This window comes from Thamnophis sirtalis, unplaced genomic scaffold (assembly GCF_051295495.1).
Source record: "Thamnophis sirtalis isolate CommonGarterSnake01/CBP01778 unplaced genomic scaffold, rThaSir2_p1.2 scaffold_15, whole genome shotgun sequence".
In the NCBI taxonomy this organism is placed as follows: domain Eukaryota; kingdom Metazoa; phylum Chordata; class Lepidosauria; order Squamata; family Natricidae; genus Thamnophis; species Thamnophis sirtalis.
This window is the reverse complement of record NW_028261395.1, coordinates 45,653,550-45,677,732: the sequence shown is the minus strand read 5'-3', so window position 1 is coordinate 45,677,732 and position 24,183 is coordinate 45,653,550. Positions and strand designations below refer to the sequence as shown.

Sequence of the window (24,183 nt, the reverse complement as noted above, 5' to 3'; positions counted from 1 at the left end):
CAAAACTGCGTATTAATACCGCGCTTTGGCTCTTCCATAATTCCCGGAAGGTGCTCAATTCCTGCCAACATCTTGCAATTGTGATGCTGCGTTTGTAAAAGAGACACACACTTTCTAATTTTTCCAAACAATCAAATCCATTTGCCACAAATGAATTGGAGAGTTTGCCATCGCCTGCCTCCCTGCCTACACCTGATCCTTTCTTCTCTCTCTGGGGGCCTGCGCGAGGAGGGCGCAAGGATCAGGCCATAAATTCTACATGCCACCCGTTTAAAAAAAAAAAAAACAACCCACTTTTCAGGGCGACAAGAGATTCTGGGCCGCCCAACCAGCTTAACCTGCTCGTTTTGACCGGCTCTTCCTCCTCCTGCAATTATCCGATTTATCATACAAAGGATATTGAGAGACCGGCTCCGCTTGCAATGAAGGGTTTTCAAAATCAATGGGAAATTAGAAATACGGATGGCTGGGAGTTGCTGATGCTTTGATTCACGGTGACGCTGTCTTTCGTTTGCTCATCTCCCTGTTTTTTTTTAACACCTTGTGCAAAACTGTCCCAAGCGATGGGGTTTTTTTCCCCGTTCCCTACCTTGAGAATTTCTGAAGGCAGCTACAGGGGACTGCGGCACAAAGGGGAGACCTTCTCAAGAGGAACTTACCTGCCGGAACTTACCCCGTCGCTCTCTGAAGATTCCCCCCCCCCAACTTCCCCTTCTGCTAACAACAGCCGCGCACATCGATTTAAACAGGGGTGGGTGGGGCTTACTTGTGTGAGCGCGGAGCATTCCACGTATTTGACGGCTTTTAAGTCCCGCGCCAGTTTCTCCGCAGCCTCGGGAGTGATGGGCTTCTGCTTATTCTTGGCAAGCTTCTCGATCGTCGAGGGGTCGTCTCGGAGGTCAATCTGGGTCCCGACGAGCAGAAACGGAGTCTTCGGACAATGGTGAGTGATTTCGGGGACCCACTGGAGAGGGCAGAAGAGAATATTTGAAGCCTCAGAACTGAACTGTGGGGTCCTTATTGTTTCTCTATCCATGGTTCTTTTTCTGGCAGGTGTTTCATCATCCAACTGGTCTAATATCATGAGCGCCCCCTGGTGGAGCGGAGGTTAGGATGCAGGATGGCTGCATCCGACTCTGCCCACAGCCACGAGGTTAGATCCTGACCGGCCCAAGGTTGATTCAGCTTTTCCGTCCATTCTGAGGTCGGTAAAATGAGGACCCAGACTGCTGGGGGCAATAATGCTGACTCTGTAAACCGCTTAGAGTGGGCTGTAAAGCATTGTGAAACGGTATATAAGTCTAAGGGCTGTTGCTATTCTATTCTGTATTCTATTCTATTATTTTCCTGTTATTCTTTTCTGTTCTCTATTCTATTCTTCATTCCAATATTTATTCTCTTCTTATTGCTATTCTATTCTACTTTCTATTCTATTCTATTCTTCATTCCAATATTTATTCTTCTCTTCTATTCTTATTGCTATTCTTTCTATTCTATTCTATATTCCAATATTTATTCTCTTCTCTTATTGCTATTCTACTTTCTATTCTTCATTCCAATATTTATTTTCTCCTCTTCTTATTGCTATTCTATTCTACTTTCTATTCTACTTTCTATTCTACTGGTCATTCCAATATTTATTCTTCTTTGCTCTATTATTTCTATTCTACTTTCTATTCTATTCTTCATTCCAATATTTATTCTATTCTCTTCTTATTACTATTCTCTTCTATTTTCTATTCTATTGTTCATTCCAATATTTATTCTTCTTTACTCTATTATTTCTATTCTATTTTCTATTCTATTCTGTATTCCAATATTTATTCTCTTCTCTTCTTATTGCTATTCTATTCTACTTTCTATTCTGGTCTATTCTTCATTCCAATATTTATTCTCTTCTATTCTTATTACTATTCTATTCTACTTTCTATTCTATTGTTCACTCCAATATTTATTCTCGTATTATTGCTATTCTATTCTACTCTTTATTCTATTCTATTCCTTATTCTCTTCTCTATTCTCTTCTTTTTATTCCCTATTCTCTTTTACTCCCTATTCTATTCAGATGTGACGGCGCAGTGGTTGGAATGCAGGATTATAGGCTAGCCTCTCCGACTGGCTCAAGGCTGACTCAGCCTTCCGTCCTTCCGAAGTCGTTAAAATGGGGACCCAGATTGTTGGGAGCAGTATGCCGAGACTGTAAACCGCTTAACAGAGGGCTGTAAAGCACTGTAAAGAAGCGGTATACATCTCTAAGGGCTGTTGCTATTGTCAGTCTGATGATATTACCTAGTTCGGTTAATGAAACATCTGCAAGAACACCACCAAGGCTCAGATAGCATCAACGACCCCTCGGATTAAAAGCATCTGCCACGGAGGCAGCCCAAATCGCCTCACCTTCTCCTTCACATTTTCAAACGAAGAGGGCGACACCACAGAGAAGCAGACCAGGAACACATCTGTCTGTGGGTAGCTGAGGGGCCGTAATCTGTCATAATCTTCCTGTCCTGGGGGGGGGGGGAAATGAAGGAGACGTGACATCAGTAACCTGGTCTTGGGATGGAGGAAAGGCTACAAGAACAACATTTCACACAGGTGTAATACAGGTAAGTCCTTTTTTTAAAAATTTGAACATTTCATCTTCCATTTAAAACAGTGTGTCGTCTGGGTACCAATATCTCTGTGCAATCAGAAGTTACAGTTTTCATTACTTTGATATTAATTCTCTAATCTTACAATAGTAATAAGCACAATAAACCTATTCATTTCTCCCTCTTAACATTTCTTCCAGTGAGAATATGATAGTAATATTAAACAGAGTAGGCTTAACAGTCATACTTGTAAGAATCATCGTATTGTTTACATCTCTGTCTTAAAGTATTTAGTACCATTTATTTCTAACATCTGTTTTTGTTCTCAATCCGTCCATAAAATAGCTGCAGGTAGTCCTTGACTTATGACTAGTGAGCCCAACATTTATGTTGCTAAGTGAGAAATGTGTTTAAAGTCAGTTTTGCCCCATTTTATGACCTTCCTGGTTCTATTTATGAAGCGTTGTTGTTGTTAGCCACATGGTTGTTAAGTGAATCTGGCTTCGTCAATTTTACTTGACAGGTGGTCAATAAAAGGGACACTGTGACAGTCGTAAATATGAGTCAGTTGCTATGTGTAAATCAAGTGAACATGGAGATGCGGCAACGGTCGTAAGTGTGAAAAATGGTCCTAAGCCGCTTTTTTTCAGTGACATCATAATTACAGCGAACTGCTGTAAGTCAAAGACCGCCAGTACATCAGTCAAAGGCTTCAGAATTTTAGCTCTGATATATCGGTATGAGAAAGGAATATTACGGAAGAGATCCGAGCAAAATTATTGTATTTTTGGAGTATAAGACGCACCCTTTTCCCTCAAGAGGGTGAAAATCTGGGTGCATCTTATACACTGAATACAGCATTTTTGGCCTCCCGAACCCCTCCCCTCCTTTGCAAAAATGGACATGCAGAGGGTTTTGGAGGCCTGGGGAGGGCAAAAAGGAGCAAAAAACGGGCCTTTTCCACCCCTCCCCGGCCCCCAGGAGCACTCTACAAGCCTCCAAAGCTCTGCATGCCCCCCTCCTTTTTGGGGGGGGGTTGCACAAAACAGAGCGTACAGAGGGTTTGGGAGGCCTGCAGAGTGCAAAAACTTTTTTTAAAAAATTTACCTCTTCAAAATCATGGTGCGTCTTATACTCCAGTGCGTCTTATAGTCCAAAAAACATGGTGCCTTCCTTTTTCTTGGGATGACTCCAACTTTTAAGCTGTGCGTATTCCAAAGAGAAAGCACCCCCTCCCTTTCCCAGTTGTGACTCAGAGCTCCCAAGCAAATTAGTTGGGATGTAATTCCCAGAATAAAATAGGTGCGCTTCCGGATTGTTGCTTCTAACAGGAAGAATGGCAACACCAGAGCTAACTCGTGAGGCTAAAAATCAAGGCCTAACTCCAAGGCCAAGACACACAGATACTGCCCTGCTCCGCTTTCTGTGAAAAGATCGAGGCAGCGCTTGGCAAAATAAATGTAATACTGCAGATCACTCGCGGTTCTGCTTTCTGAGGGCCTTCCTGTACCTAAAAATTTCCTTTCTCTCTTGAGATATGCAAAGCAGGAAACGACAGCTGTAGTCATCCCGTGCGTGTCATTTCCCAAACCAAGAAGTTCTGGTAGATTCTCTCAATGCATTCACAGAATGCGAAGGCTGGAAAGGACTTTAAAAGGGAGAAAAGCAAGAACTACCGTGTTTCCCTGAAAATAAAACTAGGTCTTATATTAATTTTTACTCCAAAAGACACCTTGGGGCTTATTTTCTAGTTAGAAAATACGGCACTAAATGCATTCGTCTGCTTGACGATCTTAATTTTTGGGGCTTATTTTTGGGGTAGGGATTATATTACGAGCATCCTGAAAAATCATGCTTATTTCCCAGTTTGGGGTCTTATTTTGGGAGGAACAGGGTATCCACCTATAAACGTTTTATTCCTTCCCTCTGCTAGAGAGGCCCCCAAAGCAGCTTACAAATTAATAAACAAACTGCCCCACAGAAGGAAAAGGGGATGGAAAGGGAACACAAAACAAACTAACATTCTTCACGTGACATTGCTTTGGGCAGATGTAATATTGCTCTGGTTTTCAGCACACGTATACATTGAAGTTTTATCGTCTTCCGGCGCAAGCTTCCGCTTAAGGCGCTGAAAATGGTCCCAACGCCTGACATACCGGCATAGGCTGTTGTACAATACAGCCTCTAACAACACCAGGCTGTCCAGGACACCTGGTAATAGGATTGTGTAGCTTTATACTAAGAGAGTTGGCAAGGCACCAAAGTTTGCATGGGGTGTATGCCCAGGAAGACTTCGTGGTGCCCACGCTGATCGTCTAAAAGCTCTTATGAGACTTTCCAAAACAAAGAAACCTATGGAGGTCCTCTGCGTGCTAAATGTGATGGTGACCGAATCAAGAGAGCATTGAGGAACAGAAGATGGTTGTCAAAGTACTGAAGGCACAAGCACTGAGTCAAAAATTAAAGTGACTGTTTGTATTCTCGCCCAATAAATGAAGATTTAAATTTTAAAAAAAACATCGAAGTTTTATCAACAGTCAGCCAAGTTGTGCTACAGCGACTTACAAAGCATCTTCCTCAAAGGATGGACAGACTTAAAAAGCAAGTTACCTGCGGTATCAAACAGGCCTAAGGTGTACGGCTCCCCGCCAATCATCACTGTTACAGCATAGTTATCGAACACCTGCAGAGTTAAAAAAAAAAACAGAGGCAAGGAACAGCTTTCAGCGTCAATCATCCATCTTCCAAACATAAAGCATACCTGGGACTCAAATCAACTATTTATATAGAAACAGGAGCCTGTAATAAACCAGCAGAACAAGTCCAGCCGTCAGTAGTGGGCTTCAGTAACAGTCTAATCTAGCTGGGAGAGGAAACCCCTTTCCAAGTTTGCTATCGCAAAATTTAATCAGCAAAATATATCCTTAACAACAATAGGACCCAACCTGCCCAATTCCGGGCCATTATTTTTAACCAAACAATTAAGTCTACGTGTAATTACAATATTGTAAAAGTTTCCCCGCCTACAAATCAAAAGGCTTTTTTTTTCTTTCTTAAGAGAAACCAGCAGACTGGCATTTGAACCTAAGCAGGCCTTTTTTAAAATACAATGTTGTTATAGATTAAATATCTTGATTTAAATAATCTTTCCAAGCAGTTGAAATGTACGTGAATAGGCTTAAAAAACCAGGAAACTTGAGTGGTGGCTTTTCCCTAGGCCTGGAAACCAGTCACTCACTCTGCCCAACCCACTTCGTAAACTGGGAGGCAGGAGAATTAGGTATGGTTACTGGCATGAGTGGGGTGTAAAAAGGCAGGAATATATAAAAATTTAATCTAATCAGTAATACAAAACTAAGCAGATGGACATGTACTAAGGTCAGTATTCACATAGGTATACTAGCTAGTCTTAGGGGTTTTCTTTTGGAAGGGGGGATTTTGTGGTGCATTTTGGAAACAATTACAAAAAGATAAAATAGAACCTAGGATGCATCGTTGCCTATAAACACATCTTTTCGCTGTTGTTCAACCCAGGGAAAATATATATATTAATTTAATGCTGGTTATACAAAACAGTTATTAATTTACTTTTGTTTACGTAAAGGAGCTCATCAGAACTCACATATGATCCTGAAGGGGCGCTAATTTGGAAAGGTGCAACTAGCCCCCCCACATTTATTAATCCATCTGAACTTTGGGTCAAAATCTCCAGTAGTGGTTGAGCAAGGTTTTAAATACTACCGCTGAGTATTTGAATCTAAACACCTTGCTTTTAGTACTTGGCCAAATGCTTTAAAAAAGTTTTGTTAAGCAAGTAGAGCAGAGGAAGCAAAATAACCTCGCTGGAAGCATTAGGCCACTTTTGGAAGGCTCGAAAATTTATTGAGCACGCTGTCCCCAACCGAGAGGATATTCGTAGCTCAGGGTTGAACCGTGGGGGTCCTTGGTGCACACTGATGTTGCTACCTAGTTTGGTAATGAAATGTCTGAAAAAAGGCAGCCAAGGTCAGTGAGCACCGAGAGTGCCCAAGTGGTCACTGGCTGCTTGCATAGATATATGCTGAAGGCTGTTCTCTCTTCCGACAGTCTCAGTTAATCCATTGTCGAGGTGTGCAAATGCAGACACCCAGGCCTTGGCAAGGATGTGGGCTCCTTTAAGGCTCACTCATCCATGCTGCTAAGCACCTCCTTCACATGCTTTGCCAGACCTGCTAGCCATTGTTCCTACTAACCATTACCATGACACCTCAGATGTTCAGTGCAAAGGGTAAATGTAATGGCTGATACTGCGAAGTTCAGCCTTCGCTTCCTGTATTCAGGGTGACTTCTGATGTCGTCATAAAGCAGTGTGACAGTGGGCATTTGTTTTGTGAAACTTTGGCAAATGGCACAAGCTGGCGTTGTCACGCCGAGGTGTAATGTTCATACGAGCAATTCCCAAAGCAAAAATTCCAAAAAAAGCAGCCCTGAAACTAAAATGCAAATGTTGTTGCGTCACACTTGTCACTTTTGAACACATGCACAGGTTTTATTTCATACACATAGGTCTAATTAGCAGTGCCCTAATTCTGTTCTTTAACTTTATTAAAGGTTAACAAAGGAGGAGGGGGAGAGAGAGAAAGTACCACTTTTTACTCACCGTTGGTACATATTCAGAGGGAAATTTATTTGTCGTATAAGAAATTAGAAGACATGTTTTACCAACAGCGCCATCTCCCACCACCACACACTTAATTGTCTGCATAGTTCAAATTTGTTGCTATTTCAGGTCCAAAATTAATCTGGAAAAATAAAAACAGGAAGTCAGGTTATTACGTGAAGGATAGAAAATGTGTTATCATTTCTTATTGCACTTTCTGTACAGGCCTCTCAAGAAATTCAGCTACAGTAAGAGAATGGGAGCATGAAGGGGAGATTAAAACCAATTTCCCTCACATAATCTAGCTGATTATAAGATTCTGAATTATACTTTAGTTTTGGAAATCCCACGAAAAATGTGCTGTTCTCAGGGGATCCTGGGTGGTAGAAACATTGGTGAAAAGGCCCCAAATCATGATTAACAAGAAGCTGAAAGCTTTCTTTCTTCCCCCAAACAGAAAATGCCAGCATTTGCATAGCACGTCCCGTGCAGGCTTTTCGATGAAGCAGGAGTATGAAACAAGGGGCTTGTGTAGTGCAACGCAAGGCCTTACATTAACATTACACATTGTGCAGCACAATGTAAAACGTTTATTATTCATACTGGCATTAAACTTCATGCCAAAGTTAAGAGTTTGGTTTTTAACCACAAGAACTTTCCTTCCTGTTTTTTGCAAGTAGGCACTCGGAGGTAGCAATCGCAACCCAGCTTATTTCTATCATTTGTGCATCACAACAAAGAACATGCTTTTTTTCACGGTGCTGAAATCTACCAACACCAAAATCCTTGTGCAATTGTTTAATTCTGCTTCAAGGGATTCCAGTTTCTTTGGGGGAGTGTGTGTGTGTGTGTGTGTGTGTGTGTGTGTGTGTGTGTGTGTGTGTGAGAGAGAGAGAGAGAGAGAGAGAGAGAGAGAGAGAGAGAGAGAGAGAGAGAGAGAGAGAGAGAGAGAGAGAGAGAGAGAGAGAGAGAGAGAGAGAGAGAGAGAGAACAAGAAGCAGTTTTCTTATTTTTCTGATGAAATCTTGAAGGTTCATACACATCCATGGTCCTACTCCCTCAATAGCAGCCTTCCTAAGAAACCTGGGAGTTCTTAGAAGTTGGCTGGTTCATCATCTAAATGTAGGGATGAATTATTTTGAACAGCACAGATTTATACCAAGTACTGGCAATACTGTGAGGGCCCCTCCTATTAGTGGGAGTGTCCCTCTGTATCACTGAACTTTGGTTTCCTGTTTCTCTCAACATCCAACAGGCCGGCCAACAAGGAAGCAGAGCTGCAAAAGTACTGGGGACTGTTGATGTAGGGTTTTAGAAGGAATTGGAGTAAATAATAACCATAATAAAAGCTTGTTAAGACTTATTAGTCTCATCAAGACGCTTCTCTGGAGAATATATAATTGTTTTCTCCTGCAGAAGGCCTGTTATGCAGCCACAGTAATACACCAACTTTACTCTTCACTGAGGTACAACATTTTATACACTTCTGGTTATTTTTCACTCACATTTGTTTCATTTCACCTAAAATGGAAAAAAAAAACTTTTCTCAGAGTCTAAACAAAAATGAGTAATTTATGCAGCACCACACCAAGAACAAATATCTGGATCTCCACTCTGGCCAGAGAAGTTTAAAATGAGCATTTTTTAAAAAATTAACCAGTCATAGAAAATGAAGAAGCTGAAGTGTTCTAAGACACTTAGAACACTTTAAATTTAGACAGACAACCGACCTGCCACATAACACCCCAGATGTAACAACTATAGATATAGAAAGACAAATAAATAAATGAATTTGGATTGTGGACAATGCCTGGAGACAGAAGAATGGAAGAGGAAGAACTGGAGAAAGTCATAAATATCTGCAAACAGAAGGAGAACAACGGTGGCAAAAGAAAGCCAAGATAGTACCAATAGTAATAGGCACCTTGGGTGCAATCCCAAAACATCTGGAGCATCACTGGAACATCATCAGCATTGACAAAATTCCCATCAGTCAATTGCAAAAGCCATTTTAGGGAACTACTTGAAATTATAAGACTGCTTTCTCCACAAATGAAAGAGAGAGAGAGAGAGAGAGAGAGAGAGGGAGGGAGGGAGGGAGGGAGGGAGGGAGGGAGAGAGAGAGAGAGAGAGAGAGAGAGAGAGAGAGAGAGAGAGAGAGAGAGAGAGAGAGAGAGAGAGAGAGAGAATACAATATGGTAGAAATTGGACATCTAGTATGAAGTGATAGTTAAATCTTAGCATATGTACAATCTCAGTAACTGCCGAATACCATAAGATTAGCAAATTTAATTATTGCTATCCATTCCTTGGCATTTAAACTGGGACTGAACAACTATTTATTGCATGTTCTGGACAGAAGTTTAACAACCTCTGAAAGGTTTTTAGGCATGACATGTTTGAACACAATTTTCCAAAACAGGGGGAATACCTAAGTGGTATTGTCGAAATGACCGATCAGAGACCAATCAACACAAGGGAATAGGATGACCGAGGACAAATCAACTGAGCTTCCACTCACCAACACAAACCGATGGGCAAAAATTTTCCAGCTCTCTGTGCAAGCGCATACAAAAAGGAAATTTTAAAGCGTAAGCAACCACAAACAAAAGTCGATTTGCAATCCCTCAAGGGATTGGCTCTCCTGCTTCGTGCCTGTCTCGCAACCAGGCAAACATGGGCTGGGACAGGCAAGCAGAAACTCTGCAGGCCCTTAAGCCCACCCACTCCTTCTCCTGTCTGAGGTCAGCATTCAAATCAGGAAAGATAACATGAAGGGCTCCCAAGGCCATCTCGGGGCCAGGCTTACATTCGAAATCTCCCCCTGTCTCTTTCCTTCACACGATTCAGCCCACCCCACCAATCTGGATAGTAATAAAACCTTAGCATGGGTGGTGTAGCACATCTGGAGTGCGTGGTATGTCAAGGAACAGAGAAACTCTTTCTTAGATGGGGAAGATGTATTTCTTTGTAGGTTCTTCTGCATTCCCAGAACAGATGGCCTACAAAATGGGGACTTTCTATTGACAGTTTTTTTCTACATTAGGGGAGTTTGCAGCTTAAAAACAAGACATAAACTTTATGTTATACAGAGAGCTTCTTCAAAGTCAATTTACAAAGAAGGCAAGCGTCCATGGTGACTTTATTCAGAACGTCAAAATTCCATCTATCACTCCGGAAGATGCAATTTTAGATTGAAAATAAAATGTGAATGCAAAATATTGTCCTAAACCAAGTATTCGACAGAGCATTATGAGACATATTATATATTGAATTCACTTTCAAGGAACACTAAGGAGACGTCACTGAACTGTCTACAAATATTATATACATCTAAGTAATCATTAAAGGACTATCATTTCCACATTACAGGTGGCCAATTTCCATTTGAATAAGTAGAAAAACTAATCGTTTAAAAAATGCTCTGATTCAACACCCACTATATCATTACATAAGAGAATCCACTTTTATGATTCCCATAACTGGCTTGCTTAAATACCAGTTACTGGTATATAACTGTATAATCTGTATTTATGCTGAATTATTTCTAAATTAAAGGCATTAGTTATTCTTTAGCCTAGACCAAGAAAACAAATTCTATTGGATTAAAATGGGGGGGGGGATCTTCCCTAATGTAGCGTATAGTGCTATTTAAATCAGAGATGGTCTAACTAGCTTTTATAATCCCTTTCCTTCTGATTTTGGGAAATATCATGCAAGGTATTCAAGTTAGTGAAGACATGGTATAAATCCTGCCTTTTTCAACCTATGAAATTCAATGCTCCACACCCATCCTTGAGACACTGGAGTTCAAAAGCCACAAAAGACCTGCCAGAGGTAAATTTGAATGGGGGAAAGGAGCAAAGCTCCCCACCAATCACTCAAATGCTGCCATCCAGATAGAAAGAAAATATGTCCAAAGTACCAGTCAGGGATCTCCCACCAGGCAGCCTCCAAACTTAGCAACTTTTAAGACTTGTGGATTTGGCTGCATGGCTGGCTGGGAGCTGAACTCCACAAGTCTTAAGATGGCCAGGTTTGGAGAGAGCCCTGAGGTAGGAGGCCATTACATTCTGGGTATATGCAACATACCTACAGAACTGTATTGGTCAGGCTATTTCCAGCATAAATTAATTGGAGTTTTAATTAATTGCCCCAGCGCAAAAGAAAAAAACCTTATGACTAACATTCTCGTTCAAGGCAAGCGAGCCCTGAACTGGATTCCCAGCACTTTGTGCATGTTTAAACCTGTTAAGATTTTAATGGGGAGACTTTGAGCTCGGTTGCCTTTGGGCTCAGGGTGCAGCCCAGCGGAAATGGGCAAAATCCCCCCCAACCTGCCCCCTTTTCCTAAACATCCTGAACCAGCCCCATCTTTGCAAGTGTTGGTGGCCAGTTTTCCATCTTAGAATTCTAGGGTTGGAAGGGACCTTGGAGGTTTTCTTCTGGACTTCAACCCCCAGAATTCCCCAGCCAGCCTTAATTGCTTTAAAGCAAATTAAAATCATAGAATCCCAGAAAATTGGAAAAGGAAGGAGACAGGAAGGAAGAAAAGGGATGGGAGGGAGGGGAAGGAACATGGAGGAAGGAAGAAAAGAGAAGCAATGGAGATGAGGAAGGAAGGGGGAAGGAAGGAGAGCAGAAGAAAAGGAGAAGAGATTAGGGAGGGAGGGAAGAGAGGGGAAGGAAAGGAGAAGATATGAGGAAGGAAAGGGGAAGGAAGGAGATAAGGAAGGAAGGAAGGAAAGGAGAAGAAAAGGAGAAGAGGAAAGAAGGGACAAGGAAGGGAGGAGAAGGGAAGGAAGAGGGAGGAGAGGAAAGGAAGGAGAAGAGATGAGGAAAGAAGGAAAGGAGGGAGGGTTTAGGAAGAGGGGCAAAGGAAGGAAGGGGAGGAGGAGAAGAAATGAGAAAGAAAGGGGAAGGAGTGCAGAAGAAAAGGAGACGAGATGAGGGAAGGAAGGAGAGGGGAAGGGAGGAGAGAAAAGGAAGGAAGGGAAGGAAAAGAGATAAGGAAGGGAGGGAGGGTTTAATCAAAGGAAGGAAGGGAAGAAGAAGGAAAAGAGAAGAAATGAGAAAGGAAAGGGGAAGGGAGAGACGGAAGGAAAGGAGAGGAAAGAAAGAAAGAGGGAGGAGAAAAAAGGGAGGAAAGGAGGCCTTTCCCATCCGCCGCCAAGGACGCTGGGAAAGCAGTTGGGAGGACCAGGACCCCTCCCCTATTCTTCCCCCCCCCTCCGCCAGCACCGGAAGAGGCCGATCCCTCCCGAGGCCCTGCTCTCTATGGTCTTCCGGGCCCCTTCGCCCCCTTCCTGGAGCCGTCGGGGAGGGGAAAAAGGAGAGGGGGAGTCACAGCCAGACCCCCCCCCCTTCTACCTCCCTCCCCCCACCTTGGAGGGGCGTCTCCTCGCCCCACAAAACGCACACGGGTTGCTCCCCCTCCCTCCCCGAACTCCAACGCCCATCCTCCCCGGCCGCCCCGCTGTGAGGAGGGTGGGGGGACACACCTGGCAGCGGGCGGGAGAGGGAAACGAAGGGCAGCAAGTCCCCCCCTCCCTCCCGCTCTTCCCCAACCGGGGTACCCCGGCTCCCATCATCCCCGTCCCAGCGCGGGGCCAGGCCCCGGGGAGGATGGGCGTTGTAGTCGTCGTCGCCCCCGTCCCCCCCCCCAAAAGACACAGGAGCCGGCGTCCCCCTCCCCCTCCCAGGAAGCGCGCCCCTCCCCCTCCTTCCTCCCCCCTCAGGAGAGGGCCGAGCTCCCCTCCCCCACAAAAGGCTGAGGCGGCGGAGGGAGAAGGACGGAGCCTCCGTTCCCCCGTCGGGAGACGCACCGCAGAGAGAGAGGACGCCCGGCTGGCCTTCGCCCTCCTGCCGGCCTTCCGTCCTTCCTTCCCCCCCCCCCCCACCTCAGCCGACCGGGCCGAGAATCCCGTCGTTGCCGCCGCCTTCTTACCTCACAGCGCTGCTCCGCCGGGCGTTGGCAGCTCGCTGCGGGGTCTCCTCGCCTGGGCAGCAAGGGCGGGCGGGCGCGCTTACGTCACCGCGTCCCTGCAGAGGCGGGGCTTCAGGGAGGGCACGCTCGGAGGAGGCCCCGCCCACCGCTGGCTCTGAGAGGGAGGGCGGGGCGGCTTAATGAGGCCCGCGTCTCTGTGTCTGTGTACGCGCATGCGCACGCACATAGGCTACATACATGTATGCAGGTTCTCTGTACATGTGTGTGTATATATATATATACACACACACGTGTATCTGCATGTATGCCTGTGTATATACATGTTTTATGGGCATATACATGCCTGCATGTATACATGAGTGTATATACATATGCCTCTATACATATATCATGAATGGATGATAAATATGCACCTATATGTACACAGACAGGAAAGTGTCTCTATGTATATACATGTATGTTGTGTGTATGTGTGCATATACACACGTATATACACTCACAAGTATGATACAAAGGCTACCATATATACATGTCTCTGTATGTGTATATATTATATACACACATATATGTACATATATATACATACATATACATACACACAGAAAGAGAGAGAGGGATAGGCATAGAGAGGAGGGTAGGGATAGGCATAGGCATATATAGAGATGATGGACAGAAAGACAGATCGTGGATGGATGAATAAAGATAAGAGATATAGACAGATAGATAAAGATAAGAGATAGATGGATGGATATATAGATATATAGACATAAATATGATGGATGGATGCATGGATGGATAGATAGATGAGATATATATAGATGGTTAAAGATAAGAGGTAGATAAATGGCTGGATAGATAAAGAGATATGGACAGATAAAGATGGATGGATGAAGATAAGAGATAGATAGATAAAGAGATATAGATGACAGAGATGATAAAGATAGATGGATGGATGGATAGATAGATAAAGAGATAGATATAGATCAATAAAATTTATAGGGTGTATCATTTTTTTAACCTTCAATTTCCAAACAGGGATGCTCAAAAGTTGTTTTATTTTTATTAGACTTTTTAATTCCATTACTGTTATAAATAATTCAAGGCGGTGAACATATCTAGTAGTTCTTCCTCCTCCTATTTTCCCATTGACAACAACAACCCTGCGAAGTGGAGATGGGGGGGGGGGGACAGGCCCAAAGTCATTTTCATTTCGCATGAAGCAAGAAAAAAAAATACACTCAGGATTTTGACGACTAGGAGGAAAAAAATGGAAAAAAGGGAGCCTTTTTGTAATCCTCAAGATCATTTTGTGATCATTTTTGCTGTAAAGGAAATCGGAAACTTCTTTGCGTTGTTTTTTTAATTGTTTCTCGTTGCATGTTTGTGTTTATTTTTCCCTTCTCTTTCCTTGTTTCTTTGTTCTGCTTCAACTTGTTTCTGTTCATTTTCAGGTTCTTAATTTTTTAAAAAATATCCAAACTTTGGACCAAAAATTACTGTCTCATACCAGACATTCAAACATTCCCCGTGTTAAACATTCTTAATAAATCTGTTTTAAGTAGAGAATTTTACCTTCAATGCAAAGGAATGCCTAGATAAATAAAACTATTAGTTAAATCTCCTTCCTCTGATTATAAATACTTTTTTTTTAAAAAAAGAACTCTGTGGTTTTCTTTCAGTCCAAACTACCTCACGGGGTTATTGGGAAAATGAAAAGAAAAAAAACATCTTCATTCTAATAAATAATTCATTGGGAAGGCAAGATATATAATTAATGGTGCATTGTTATCCCACGGAGTTCGGTCACATTCGTGGTGGTGGATTTTATCCCTGGGAACGGGGTGGGACTAGATGACCTCCAAGGGGCCCTGCCACCTCTTACCCTCCCTGATTAAGAGCAGGAAGATTCCCAGCTTGAGGGGGGGGGGGGGAAGAGGAGAGATGGTCTTAATTAGGACTGCCCCTTGCAGGAGGGGACACGGAATGAGGTTAAAATGACTTTCTCGGGCCGCTGTCCCGTCGCTAAATGGCTAAAACCGCAAGGATGGTGGAATCCACCCGATTAAAAAAAAAAATCAGTGAAAAATTTCCAAATGAGTATTGAAGAGGACGTCGTCCTCCAGTCGTTCTGTCCCCCGTCTGTTTCTAAAAACCAGCCGGGAGAAAACGGTTTGCGAAGAGGAGAACCGGACGTCCCCTTAATTTCGTGGTGGGAAACAAAACCGCCATCACATCGTAAGGCCGCGGAAGTTGGGTTCGCCGCAGGGAGCCAGAACGGCTTGCTGGTCCAGCAGCTTCTCCAGGATGTTGAGTTCGGCCTCCCGCTTCTCCGCCTCGTCCAAAGGGGTCCAGGAGAGGTCGTGTTGCAGCTTGTACCCGGCGAGGAACTCGCTGGGGCAGTTAGCCCCCCACTCCTAGAGGAATGGGAGAATGGAGCGTGTTAATCCCCGAAAAACAACAGTACGCCAAGCCCGCTTTTCTCAAAATTCTTCCGGTAAAAGGAATGGGACTACAAATGAAATGGAAAGAAGACTAAACTCTTTAACAGGTAGCCATGAAAAAGCTGGGAGAAGATAACAAGATGCAAAACATCTTCTCTCCTCACCCTTGATGGATGTCAAAGTTGGGTTTTTGAAGGAACAGAAGGGAGTGTTGCAGCCCGCCAGCGGACAGACAGTGAGGAGGTTGGGGAGGAAGATAGGCCAGTCCTGGAGTCTGGGGAGGGCTCTGATGAGGGCTCTGTGTCGGAGGCAGAGGGGGGGGGGGCAGGGCCATCTGACAGTTATCAGCTGCCTTTGGAGTCAGAGATCAGTGAGGCAGAAGAACAGCTGGAGCCTGTTCCCAGTGTGCGCAGAGTGGCCAGACGAAGGGAACAGCTCAGAAATCAGGCCGACTTGGGAGCAAGGCCACAGGCGGACAGTGAATGGCCCCTCCCAGAAGGGATAAAAGAGGACCTAAAGGGGAGTGGGGGCTTTTGCAGGAAACCATTCATTCATTTGTTTCAGGAGTGTGAAGATCTGTCCGTGAATCTCAAGAGACTTTGTGCCAAGTCTTTCCTTGCACAGCACCTCATTTGGGAAATATTGACCTGGCAGCTTTCCAAGCTAGATAAGGTCTGTGGTCATAAATACTCCTTTGAAAAACTGTTTGCCAGGCCTTGGCTGAATGTGAAGGAGAGGGATTCACATTTGTTTAATAAAAGGGGTTTTGTTGGGACCAGGAATCTCCTTCCTGCTCTTTGGGGAAGCCTAAATCAGAACAACCATTTATTTCTTTAAGACATTTATAAAGGTAAAGGTTCCCTTTGTACATCTCTGTCAGTCGTTCCTGACTCTAGGGGGCAGTGCTCATCTCCTTTTCAAAGCAGAAGAGCCAGCGCTGTCTGAAGACATCCCCGTTGGTCATGTGGCCGGCATGACTCAACGCCGAAGGTGCATCAAACGCTGTTCCCTTCCCACCAAAGGTGGTTCCTATTTTTCTACTTGCATTGTTTACGTGCTTTCGAACTGCTAGGTTGGCAGAAGCTGGGACGAGTCACGGGAGCTCACTCCGTTATGCGGTGATGCTAGGGGTTCGAACAGCCGAATGGCCGACCTTCCTGACCGACAAAGCGCCTTAGTCACTGAGCCACCGCGTCCCTTAAGACATTTATAAGACCACCCAATTTTATTTCGTTGGAGGGGAACACAATAAAATCAAGTGTACCCTACGATTAAAACAATTAACAATTAAAGAAGAACGGCCATTCACTCTAACCTAAGGCCTGGTGGGGGAATAAATAGAGGAAGAGATTTTAATTTTTTTCGTAAGAAAAAGGCTGGGAAGTATTTTATTCCACCTGTCAATTATTCAGAAGAAACGATTAAATCTTTCACTGGACACTGATCATTGTAATGTGTATAGTAAATATGAACTAATTATTTCTGTCCCAGGCACAGAATTCCATTTATGGGAAGAACTTTTGTTCTGCCTAAGAAGAGTTCCTCGAGCCGAGGTGGCGCGGTGGTTAAATGCAGCACTGCAGGCTACTTCAGCTGACTGCTAGATCAGCAGTTCAGCGGTTCAAATCTCACCGGCTCAGGGTTGACTCAGCCTTCCATCCTTCCGAGGTGGGTAAAATGAGGACCCGGATTGTTGTTGGGGGCAATATGCTGACTCTGTAAACTGCTTAGAGAGGGCTGAAAGCCATATGAAGCGGTATATAAGTCTACTGCTATTGCTATATTATTGTATACCAATGTTCTCTTTTCTCTTCCTTTTTCCATAATGCCTTAAGTATATCGTTCCTCTTCGTCAATTTTTTTCGTCTTTCTTTTCTTATACAGGTTAATTCTTGACTTGCAACCGTTTGTGGAGTCACCATTCAAAGTTAGAAAGGCACTGGGGAGGCGGGGGAAAATTGACTTGATTCTTCTCACACTTACGACCACATGTGTTAAGTGAATCACTGCAGCTGTTCAATTAGTGACACGCTTGTTAAGTGACCCCGGATTTTGCTCGTCAGGTGGCAAAAGGGGATCACGTTAAAACCGGAACCCTGCAGCCGCCAATGCTACAATGGCATTAAGTGTGAAAAAAGATTTTTTCAATGCCGTTGTAAGTCGTGACCCGTCAAAACCGCGGTCCACAAAAGCGCGATCGACGAAAGCGCGCATTTGACGTCATCACAGCGCGACGAAAAAGATCGAAAAATTGAAATAAAAATTAAATTACAGCAAGCCGATTCACATAAAGGTAAGGGTTAGGTTTAGGGTTAGGGTTAGGTTAAGGGTTAGGGTTAGGTTTAGAGCGTTAGGGTTACGTTTAGCGTTAGGTTAAGGGTTAGGGTTAGATTTAGGGTTAGGTTAAGGGTTAGGTTTAGGGTTAGGTTTGGGGGGGTTAGGGTAAGGTTTTTGCTTTATTTTTACATTTTTCGATCACAGCGCGATGTTTTCGTCGCGCTGTGATGACGTCAAATGCGCGCTTTCGTCGAGCGCGATTTTGTCCTCTGCGGTTTTGTGGTGGAACCGTTGTAAGTTGGAACTGTCACTAATTTTTAGAGAGATACCAGGATTTCTCTTTCCTATAAACAGAATTTTGGGGCAGGGAATTGTGTTTCTTTTCACCCAGGGTTTCTGGTGCCAATTTTTTTTCAGGTTACAAATACCTTTGGGGAAAGCAAAGAGAAATAACGCTGTCCGCTTTCTCTCCTGTACAGGTAATAAGTATTTCCAGGTTTTTTCACAAAGTTACAGGCCACGTGGTGGAGATCGGCGTCTCTTTTAGCGTCTTCCAGAACCTACATGTTAGAAAACAAGGACATACTCGGTGCACAAAAATAGCTCAAAGTTCCCATCAAACATCTTCCCATCAAAAAAAATTTGTTGGCAATTTTAAGGCTTTTGGATGACTTTGTAATAATTAATGAAATGCCATTAAGGTGGTGGTTGTTTTTCGTGACCCGTCAAAACCGCGCTCGGCTAAGCCGCGCCCGATTAAACCGCGTCGCTGACGTCATCAACAGGGCGACAACAGCCAGTGCGGAGAAAGAAGGGCGCTTTAAATAGCGCTTTGAAAGCAAGCGGATTCAACTTAAGGTAGGGGTTAGGTTTAGGGTTAGCTTTAGGGTTAGGTTAAGGGTTAGGGTTAGGTTAAGGGTTAGGATTAGGTTTAGGGTTAGGTTAAGGGTTAGGATTAGGTTTAGGTTTAGGGTTAGGTTAAGGGTTAGGTTTAGGGTTAGGTTAAGGGTTAGGGTTAGGTTTAGGGTTAGGTTAAGGGTTAGGATTAGGTTTAGGGTTAGGTTATGGGTTAGGGTTAGGTTAAGGGTTAGGTTAAGGGTTAGGGTTAGGGTTAGGTTAAGGGTTAGGGTTAGGTTAAGGGTTAGGGTTAGGGTTAGGGTTAGGTTAAGGGTTAGGGTTATGTTTAGGGTTAGATTAAGGGTTAGGATTAGGTTTAGGGTTAGGTTAAGGGTTAGGGTTATGTTTAGGGTTAGGTTAAGGGTTAGGGTTATGTTTAGGGTTAGATTAAGGGTTAGGTTTAGGGTTAGGTTAAGGGTTAGGGTTAGGGTAAGGGTTAGGGTTAGGTTTAGGTTAAGGGTTAGGGTTAGGTTAAGGGTTAGGTTAAGGATTAGGTTTAGGGTTAGGTTTAGGATTAGGTTTAGGGGTTAATTTTAGGTTTAGCGTTTACAGCGTGCTTCTGTCTCCGCGCTGCTGTCGCCCTGTTGATGACGTCAGCTACACGGTTTCGTCGAGCGCGGTTTAGTCGAACGCGGTTTTGTGGTGGAACCGTTGTTTTTAACTATGGATTATTCTGGGCAAAAGGGCACTAAAGCTATTTCAGTCAAATGAGAAGTATGATATGTTGAAAGTAAGACTCATTAAGAACTTTGACATTTGATATGAATGTTAGTAATAACTGTGTACGAAAGCTAATTGTAACCAATTCATACACTTTCTACAAAAGAGGTAATGTAAGATGATTGTTTTTTGTGTGTGTTGTTTGTTTAATAAATTGTATAAAAAAAATTTGGGCAATTTTATGTTTTTTTCCCTCTAACATCCATAAGTGCTTGCTGAACAGTGAATTGTCTGGGTCAATGTATATTATACACAATACTAATAACAATAATAATAATAATGTGTACATAGTAATAATGCTATAACTTCTAACATTTACATATACATAGTAATTATAACTGTAATAAGGGGTGGCTCCCTATTGGTCTCCGAACACGCTTCAAGGGGCTGGTTATCACCTTTAAAGCCCTACATGGCCTAGGGGTTCCACCACAAAACAACGCTCGACTAAAGGGCGCTCGACGAAACCACGTAGCTGACGTCATCACAGGGCGACAACAGCGTGGAGACAGAAGCACGCTGTAAACGCTAAACCTAAAATTAACCCCTAAACCTAAACCTAACCCCACTAAACCTAATCCTAAACCTAACCCTAACCCTTAACCTAACCCTAAACCTAACCCTTAACCTAACCCTAAACCTAATCCTAACCCTTAACCTAACCCTTAACCTAACCCTAAACCTAACCCTAAACCTAACCCTAAACCTAACCCTAAACCTAACCCTTACCTTAACTTGAATCGGCTTGCTTTCAAAGCACTATTTAAAGCGCCCTTCTTTCTCCACGCTCGTTGTTGTCGCCCTGTTGATGATGTCAGCGACGCGGTTTAATCGGGCGCGCTTTAGTTGAGCGCAGTTTTGTCGTGCCACGGGCCTAGGACCTGGATATCTCCGTGACCGCCTCCTGCAACATACCTACCAGCGCCCAATAAGATCTCACAGGGTGGGCCTTCTCCGGGTGCCATCGACTACACAATGTCGACTTTCGGCTCCTCGGGGGAGAGCCTTCTCTGTAGCAGCCCCAGCCCTCTGGAACGATCTACCCCCTGAAATCCGAACCCTCCCCACTCTGTCGGCCTTCCGAAAGTCTGTTAAGACCTGGCTGTTCCGGCAGGCCCTGGGGCTGCTGATCTTGACTGACCTTCAGCCCCACCAAGATCGAGTGCATGTTGTGTCCTTTTTTAATTCGTTCTGTCTTATATTTTAAATCTTTTAATATTTTCTTTTTTAAACTGTTTTTGTGTAAGCCGCCCGGAGTCCTCCGGGATTGGGCGGCATACAAATCTATTAAAATTGAAAATTGAAATTGGCTCAGTGACTAAGACGCTGAGCTTGTCAATCGGTTAGGCGGTTCGAATCCCTAGCACGTCCGCGTAACGGAGTGAGCTCCCCCGACTTGTCCCAGCTTCTGCCAAGCCTAGCAGTTTGAAAGCGCGTAAAAATGGAAGTAGGGAAAATAGGGACCGCCCCTTTGGTGGGAAGGGAACAGCGTCGCGCCCACTAGCATTACCTTCCTGGCTTGCTCTTGCAAATATCGGATTTGTTCTGCAATGACGGTTAACCGGTTGCAGGCATTCGCTCGGACAAATTCGTCCGCCTGGGGAGACAAAAGGCAGGCCTCTGAAACAGCAACTTGGGGCAGCATATAAAATAATTTAATAACAGCAGCAACAACAGGTCCTTGGTTAGGACTTCAATTGTTTTTAACCTATCCCAGGCTGTTAATAGAACGAATTGAAGATAAAATCAATTAATAATAATCTATTATTATTATAAACTTTTATGTCAACTGAGCGTTTAGAAATGCACCACAAATATCACTGACATGGTTGATTGATCATGCTCAGTTTCCTGAGTTTCATGTTTAATGAATAAAAGTGGAGAAAAAGAGGAGGAAGAGGAGGAGAACAGTGGAAGAGGAGGAGGAGGAGGAGGCGAAGAAGAACAAGAACAAGAAGAGGAGGAGCAGAAGGAGTAGAGAAGGAGGAGGAACAAGAAGAAACTTTAGTGCCACCTTGAATGTAAAATGAAATGTCTTTGCATGCAGCTCTTAAACTTTTTAAGACTTAAAGGATCACCACCTCCAATTTTACACTACATAAACATGACAAGACCCGCAGGGGGTTGGACTAGAAGACCTCCACGGGCCCTTCCAACTATTCCTATTTCTCTTCTCTATATTCTTTTCTAAATAAATAAAACATTATGTATAGATCCACATATATTATATGACATACCCACCTATATGACATATAACAATAATAAAAAATAATAAAGTAATATGTTAAAAAAACCAAACTAATATATACGACATACTCATGTATATTATATGAATAAAAATAATAATGATAAAAACCAAACTAATATATGACATAACCCATGTATATAGTAATAATAATAAAATAAATAATAATAATAACAACATTAATAATAAAATAATAATAAAATAATAATAACCCCAAACTAATATATGACATACCCATGTATATAATAATAATATAATAATAAAATAATAATAATAATAACATTAATAATAATAATATAATAATAAAATAATAATAAACCCAAACAACTAATATATGACATACTCATGTATAATAATAATAATAATAATAAGTAATAATAAGTAATAATAAGTAATAATAATAATAACTAGTAACCAATGCCAAATCCGGCGAAACAACTGGCCGCTGTGATACAATTGCATAATAATAATAATAATAATAATAATAATAATAATAATAATAATATAAAAACCCAAACAACTAATATATGACATAACCCATGTATATAATAATAATAAAACTAATAATAATAAAACTACTACTATTAATAATAATATTGATAATAATATTCTAAAAAAACCAAATAACTAATATATAAATAGAAAACTAACATGTAAAATGGCAAGCCAGCACATAAGAAAAGACGCCTCAGCGGAGAGGCCCATAATACCTGGGGGGACAAGAGCCAGGTAATCAGAAATTCCCTAAAAACGGGGAGAAGGGGGGGGGGGGCTCTCGTGTATTATATTCATAATATTGCAGTTTTTCTTCATTAACCCCGAATAACGTTCTCCTATCGTTGGGATTTCTTCGTCCTAAGCAGCCAGGTGTCCCCTGGGGTCACTCTGGACACCCCCGGGGGCTGAGGTCGTTCGGCACTCTGCACATGCCCAGAGGCACTCTCGCTCACCTCCTTCACTTGCTCGGCTAAAGCCACCAGATCCGACGGCTGCGACTTCCGAGCGGCGGGGGTCAGCTGGAGACCCTCGGAACCCCCCCGCCGGACCAGCGCCGAGCTCTCCGGCGGAGGAACCGGAGCTGCCGCGAAATCCCCTCCTTCTCTGGCCGCCATGCTAGGGGGCGGCATTGGCCCCGCCCACTCGACTCTCCCATTGGACGGCCTGCCCTCGCGTCTCAGTAAGAGGGCGGGACGGAAGGATCGGGGAAGGTTTTTCATTGGACCGGTGAGCAAAGCGCTGCGTTCTGGGAGGCGGCGGGGCCCGCGGGGCACCTGCCAATCGGACGTCGCCCGGTGAGGAAAAGGCGGGGCAAGAGCCCCTGTGTCCTACCAAGAGTATAGAGATAGCAAAGTTTCAGAGGTAGACAAAGAATAGAGTTAATAAAGATAGAATAGGGAGACTATTGCAATGAATTTCATCCCTGTGTGTTAAATGTAAAACTTTTTGCATGGCTGAATCTAAGAATTTATTTAAGCAAAAAAAAGTGAAAGCTATTTATATTAAAATTAGGAAAATAAAACAGATAGTTATCCTTGGGGGGTTGGACTAGAAGACCTCCAAGATCCTTTCCAACTCTGTCTTCTCACCTATTCTATAAATTCCTTCTGTGTTCAACCGCAATTGTCCAATAAAAAAATTCTATTTTATTTTATTTTATTCTATTTTCTATTCTAATTCTATATTCTATTCTTATTATTTTCTATTCTCTATTCTATTCTAGTTTCTATTCTATTCTATTTTAGTGTTTATTCTTATTCTATATTCTATGTTTAATATTTTCTATTATATTTTCTATTCTCTATTCTATTCTAGTTTCTATTCTATTCTATTTTAGTCTCTATTCTTATTCTATATTCTATGTTTAATATTTTCTATTATATTTTCTATTCTCTATTCTATTCTAGTTTCTATTCTATTCTATTTTAGTGTTTATTCTTATTCTATATTCTATGTTTAATATTTTCTATTATATTTTCTATTCTCTATTCTATTCTAGTTTCTATTCTATTCTATTTTAGTCTCTATTCTTATTCTATATTCTATGTTTAATATTTTCTATTATATTTTCTATTCTATTTTCTACTCTTATTCTATATTCTATTCTATTTTCTATTCTCTATTCTATTCTATTCTATTCTATTCTATTCTATTCTACTCTACTCTATTCTATTCTACTAAAGGACCATCCCGCAGAGAAAAAGGTACGTTTCAACTTAAAAAGAGTTTTGATTTTTTTTAAAAGCGTCCCAAGTCTTTTAAACCAATGTTTCTTCCCCAAGACTGCTTTAAATGGGTGGACTTCAACTCCCAGAATCCTACAGACTCCCCCACCCCTCTCCTGCTCAGCTCAAAGCGACTTAAGGTAGAGAAACTCTACTAGGACCTTAAAATATGTTTTCAAACACTGCAGCCTCTTTAAGAGGGCT

General features: G+C 42.7%; 2 protein-coding genes and 1 pseudogene across 2 annotated transcripts; 1 reads left to right on the top strand and 2 right to left on the bottom strand.

Moving 5' to 3' along the window:
- Positions 1 to 766: 766 nt before the first annotated feature.
- Positions 767 to 13,284, bottom strand: CDC42 (cell division cycle 42; the record flags this gene model as incomplete). Its single annotated transcript, XM_087702523.1, is given in 5 exon segments — positions 767 to 964; positions 2,398 to 2,507; positions 5,202 to 5,274; positions 7,231 to 7,372; positions 13,178 to 13,284. Coding segments are annotated over 4 exon segments (486 nt in total), but the record flags the coding sequence as incomplete, so codon positions are not given.
- Positions 4,733 to 5,060, top strand: LOC106554368 (large ribosomal subunit protein eL34 pseudogene; annotated as a pseudogene).
- A 929-nt stretch (positions 13,285 to 14,213) lies between the features above and the next one.
- CUNH1orf50 (chromosome unknown C1orf50 homolog) lies at positions 14,214 to 22,898 on the bottom strand. The gene is made up of 4 exons (XM_087702119.1): positions 22,708 to 22,898; positions 21,023 to 21,109; positions 18,324 to 18,455; positions 14,214 to 15,591 (listed from the first exon to the last, which is right to left on the bottom strand). The coding sequence occupies exons 1-4, from the start codon at positions 22,882 to 22,884 to the stop codon at positions 15,406 to 15,408; spliced, it is 582 nt and encodes a 193-aa protein (XP_087558245.1). The 5' UTR covers positions 22,885 to 22,898; the 3' UTR covers positions 14,214 to 15,405.
- Between the last annotated feature and the right edge of the window lie 1,285 nt (positions 22,899 to 24,183).

Excerpts from the sequence above, each read along its gene's own strand:
- CUNH1orf50 (XM_087702119.1), bottom strand. The coding sequence starts at position 22,884 with ATGCCGCCCCCTAGCATGGCGGCCAGAGAAGGAGGGGATTTCGCGGCA. Across the intron at positions 21,110-22,707 it reads TAGCCGAGCAAGTGAAGGAG|GCGGACGAATTTGTCCGAGC; the intron begins GTGAGCGAGAGT and ends TTGTCTCCCCAG. Across the intron at positions 15,592-18,323 it reads TCTCTTTGCTTTCCCCAAAG|GAGTGGGGGGCTAACTGCCC; the intron begins GTATTTGTAACC and ends CCATTCCTCTAG.